At 41.0% G+C, this 4,825-nt stretch overlaps 1 protein-coding gene and 1 non-coding gene across 2 annotated transcripts; both read right to left on the reverse strand.

The window, feature by feature from the left end:
• Positions 1-1,627: 1,627 nt before the first annotated feature.
• Positions 1,628-2,192, reverse strand: LOC119321988 (ribosomal protein S7, mitochondrial-like). The gene has a single exon (XM_037595487.1). The coding sequence runs from the start codon at positions 2,072-2,074 to the stop codon at positions 1,628-1,630; it is 447 nt and encodes a 148-aa protein (XP_037451384.1). The 5' UTR covers positions 2,075-2,192.
• Positions 2,193-4,102: 1,910 nt separating this feature from the next.
• TRNAW-CCA lies at positions 4,103-4,176 on the reverse strand. The gene has a single exon. It is a non-coding gene; the product is annotated as a tRNA-Trp (tRNA).
• Positions 4,177-4,825: the final 649 nt, after the last annotated feature.

The raw sequence follows: 4,825 nt of genomic DNA on the forward strand, positions 1-4,825 counted from the left end.
GTAGACAGAGACTGTCTCACTCAAACTGGCATTTGAAAATGCTACCCGCCCTTCCCCTATTTCTGCATTTCATTCTTCTGTTCCTTCTGCTTGCTTTTCTAGTTAAGCTACTCATAAACTTGATCCATAAAACTCACTCAGCTACTGTCTTCTTTCTATAATTAGTCTCTAAGTCCAAGTAATCGATAAAGTCTAATCCTCTTCCCAGCTCCGCCACATCCTTTCTACCGAGTATGCTCTACTTGAAAGAACATATTTATCAATAAATAAGTCAATTACTATATTCACAGCTACAAACTAAGCCTAATTTCCAATATTTCATATGTATCACTTTGATGTTGTGGGATCACTGGCTTCTTGCTCAACGGGTTTCGCTTTTGCACTTGACTTGAGAAGGGAGAAGCCTTCATGACCAGTACTGGTATCTGTTCAAGAAGTCAGTACTTATGCGGCACTGAACAAAGGGTGAGATCGATGAAATGCAATACATGTTTGAATATTTCCTATCTTCTTCCAGCCATGAAACTTGTTCAATTCGTTTTCTTGAGATCTATGGAATAGTGATATCATACTTGAATCCACATTCCCAATATTTGAGGAAGAAGTAGAATCTTAGTCCTTTCGAATTTCTAAGTTGGGAATTTGATATTGACTAAATCAAGAAACTCGATTTCACTATGATATGACCACTGAACCCTTTGATGCAACATTTCTTGTTTCCAGAAGATCTCGGATGGTTTCTGAAGCTTCCATGATCTTGTAAAAGAAAGAAACCCTTTCTATAAGTCATGAAGACGTGGACCAAAAGACTAAGAAACTACACAATCTATTGATTGACTGAAAAACTCAAGCTGAGTAACTTGCTTGAATGATCGCTCCGGCTCTGGGCCGTCTGATCTTCCGGATGCAGAATAGGGGATCGCTTGCCAACCGTTAGTTAGGACCAGTGAAAACCCACGCTTGGTGAAGGCGAAGTTCAGTTTGGAGATCTAACAATTATGTATGTCGTGTATCCTCGATTGATGCAGCCTCAGATGCTTCAATTGTAGATTTGAGTATTGAGCGAAAGGTTACACCACCTATAGGTTCTGTATTACAGGCCAATCCTACTCCACTAGTACCAATGGGCGGCATAGGGGAAAAAGCACAACACCTAGGAATAGGAATCAATAACACAAAAACTTTCTGAGAAATTACCCATCAAGAAAACGTATGCACGTGGGCGCAACGGATTTTGCTCCCGTGTGCTCATCCCTTGCTTGTTCTTTCGGACTAGCACTCTTTCCCTCTCTTTGAAGTAGACTTCTCAGCTCCACGAGTCAAACGATATAAGGCGAGAGGCCCACTACATCTTCATTCATGGCTTATTGATTTGATTGATCCCCCTTTCATATTCATTCGACCTGAGGTGAGGTTGGAACAAGAGTTTTCATAAAAAGAATGGTTCTTTTATGCAATTATGAACGGGCAGGCCTCTTGTGGATTCCTCCAACTCTATGAATGAAGGGGGAGTATGAGGAAGGCCAATTTTATTTCTATATGAAGATGAAAAAAGGATCCGGGTCAAACATTTCTTACTTTTGTTGAGTATGACTGAATGAGGAAGAGCTCCTTATGTGGTATCACTTTACCACCATCTGAAATGCACGAAACTCCGATTGGTGGAAGCCAGTCCATGAAGATTCTCCCTTCTCTTATGTGAAATTCCCCTCTTTCGGTAAGCATCCAGTATCTCAGCAAATGAACATTTCTCTAAGATTATCCTGTAGCTTATACGTCGTTTGAAGGCTGCTCCAAGGATCCAACGAATAGCTAAGGTTTGTTGACGATCCCTGGCTACACTCCCAGGAACATCATAAATAGTACCTGCGACTCCTACTTTGACCACTTCACATATTGGCTTTATATTATCTACGACGTCAACCATAAGTTTTATTACATCGCATTCAGTTCGAGCTAGGCGGTGAAAAGTTTTACAAACAATAGCACGAACTCTCGTTCTTTTACCATCGATCATGCGAAAGTTTACCAATTTCTTGATCAATTCTTTTTGCTCACCATCAAAGTCCCCCATATAGCTGAGAATTTCCGAGCAATTGGAAGCCGCTTTCGATGACGAGGCCGATAAATTGATATTACGCGATCGTTACTGTCCATCTTTTTCAGCTCTGCTCCCGAAAAGAGAAAGGAAAGGAGACTGATCTTGACGTTGGCGTTGGTTTTTCCAACAAAACGAAGAAGTTTTGGATTGATATTTCACATAAGCATTGCACAATGATCCGCATTAGGCGGGGAGCAGCAATGATACCGCTAGCCGGGAATAAGTACCTATCCCTCTACTACTGACGATGTTTTTTGTTCTATTGAAATCCTGCGTCGAGCCGATGTTTCATTGATTGATACCGGGCACATCCATCACATCAACTATTTCACTTTTCACACGACGTACCGGTAAACTAGACCCGAAAACTCCTATTTTTAAAACGAAAGACCCATCACAAAATTATGGCGCAACGCTATGATGAGCGTTCTCACAGGCCGGCACCTCGATGCATCTGTCTCAAGAGTTGTACACCTTAAATGTGCTTCACGCCACAATCTCTCACTTTCTGCTCCGCCATCTGTCTCCATCACATAATTGATCTCACCTCTCATGTGTGAGTGAAAAAACTATATTTGTTAGTATATGTCAAGGCCGAGAGGACACGTTCCTCTCATGTCGAGATTAGTATTAGGGACCCTTACTGTTATTAACCGGTTACTATACGTACATGCAGTGAGACAATCAATCTATGCTCTCATTCACATTTCATTCTAGCACTGACGACTCCAGCCCTATCTATCCCTAGAAGCAAATGGACCCTAGAAGCAAATGGAGTAAGTCCGATGGAACACTCGGATTGGAAAAGATAATTATACTTATAGGCATGGATGAAAAAAAGCTTGGAAACTAGTTCAAATCGAACTCAAAAGCAACTGGGCAATCCAACTTCCATTGAAGCAGCTTCCCTGGAACTAGCTTCCATTGTATCGGTTGGTGCCATTTCTTCTCTTGGAGGCTGGGCAATAGATTAAGATTAGGCGGTAAGCGAAGGAACTGTAGGGCTTAGGGCTGCGGGTGAGCGCAACTTCAATAGGTCGAGGGGAGGAAGAGAAGAAAAAGCAGCTATTTCACCTGGTGTCGTAATAACCACTATTTTCGGGTTTGAAGGCATAAGCGCAGCAGAGATCTTCTTTCATTTAAGAAGAAGCCACCGTAAAGAAGAGGAAACAAGGCGTTTAAGGGACACCGACTCCCATTATTTTCTCCAGGCCTGCTTTGGCTAAATCGACGGAGGCTTAGCTTATTATGTTTCGTGCGTTTAGCTAGCTTAGAGAATAAATAAATCTATCTCTAAAGGGGGAGCGGTACGACTATTTTAGGTTAGAGGAAGGTTGAAGAGAGAATAGCTAAAATAGCCAGTCGGGTAGGCAAGTGTGGGTGGCTGTGGTCAAAGTGAATATGTCTTGTTTCGGTTAGCGGTTTCGGCTCTCCGGCACCGAAGTAAACTCTTTCTATTGCGGGGCCTATGGAGTTTGGGGATGAGTGCTGACACTTTACTGTGCAACATTCCTATTTCTTTCATTCCCCTTACTAGATCAAAGAGGGCAGATGTGGGGTTTGAAGATGCCTGGACCTTACCACCTTATTCTAATAGCCCGCATCAATGCCTCTGCCCAGAACATAGGAGCCCCCTGGGTTCAAGATCTCATATCAATTTTCAACTATTGGGAAAGAATTGGGGTGCGGCAGGAAGAAATGGAATTCTCAATAAAAGTATAAACGGGTCTTCCCCACTGCTGCATAGAATCTGAGCTGGGTGGAATTGAAGTTCGGTTTCGATCAAGACACCCCTGCCTACTTACCTTAAAAAAACGACTAATGATCAACCGATCACAGAGGTCCTTTTCCAACAACTTCAAATCAGAAAGCCCCGACTCCCATAAAGAATGCTTGCAGATCTTTCTTTTTATTACGATGACGATATGGACCTCATTACTGTCTCATTTTCTTATATTTATATAAGTTCTTTTTTTGGATTCGACATAACAAGAACAGAATCACGCTCTGTAGCATTTGAACCTACGACATTGCGTTTTGGAGACACACGTTCTACCAAACTGAACTAAGAGCGCTTTCCGGGAGATAAATCAGTAAAGAAAAGGATGATTTTTGTACTGCATGCATATAGAAAAATGAAACTCTGAATTTTTTCCAATTTGAATCGACCTCAATTGATCCCTCGTTACTGCCCATAGGAGAAGTAATAGGTAGGGATGACAGGATTTGAACCCCTGCCTTGTTTTCCACATCATAATTTATTCCTCCATCTATATACAACTTTCTTGTCATTTCTTCTTTTTGGTTTCATATAATAAATGATATACATCTGAAACCCAACCTAACGTATAAAGAATGAATATTTATCGGTAATGCTCAGGAAGAAAGAAGGGGTCATCTTTTTGATTTTTATTCCACCCTCATGTACCCTTCTTTGCATTTTTTCTAAAGCATGTTCAACCTCATATCACCTAGAACAAGTCATGGACTTCTTCAATGAAAGAAAGTCTCATGGAAACGTTTTCAACGAAATAAGAACCATACAAAATAGATTTCTTGATCTTTTTATTTAGGAAAACGGATTTTTTCGCAGTTTTTTCTTTTATCCTAAAGATATGCAGAACGAGTGTATTATGAAATGTTCGTTGTCTAGCTTTGCATACATCGCTACTTAATCGTTTAGTGGTTATCGATGAAATTACTTCACCATAGAGAAAATATTAT

The sequence above is a fragment of the Triticum dicoccoides genome, chromosome 6B (genome assembly GCF_002162155.2).
Source record: "Triticum dicoccoides isolate Atlit2015 ecotype Zavitan chromosome 6B, WEW_v2.0, whole genome shotgun sequence".
Lineage (NCBI taxonomy): Eukaryota > Viridiplantae > Streptophyta > Magnoliopsida > Poales > Poaceae > Triticum > Triticum dicoccoides.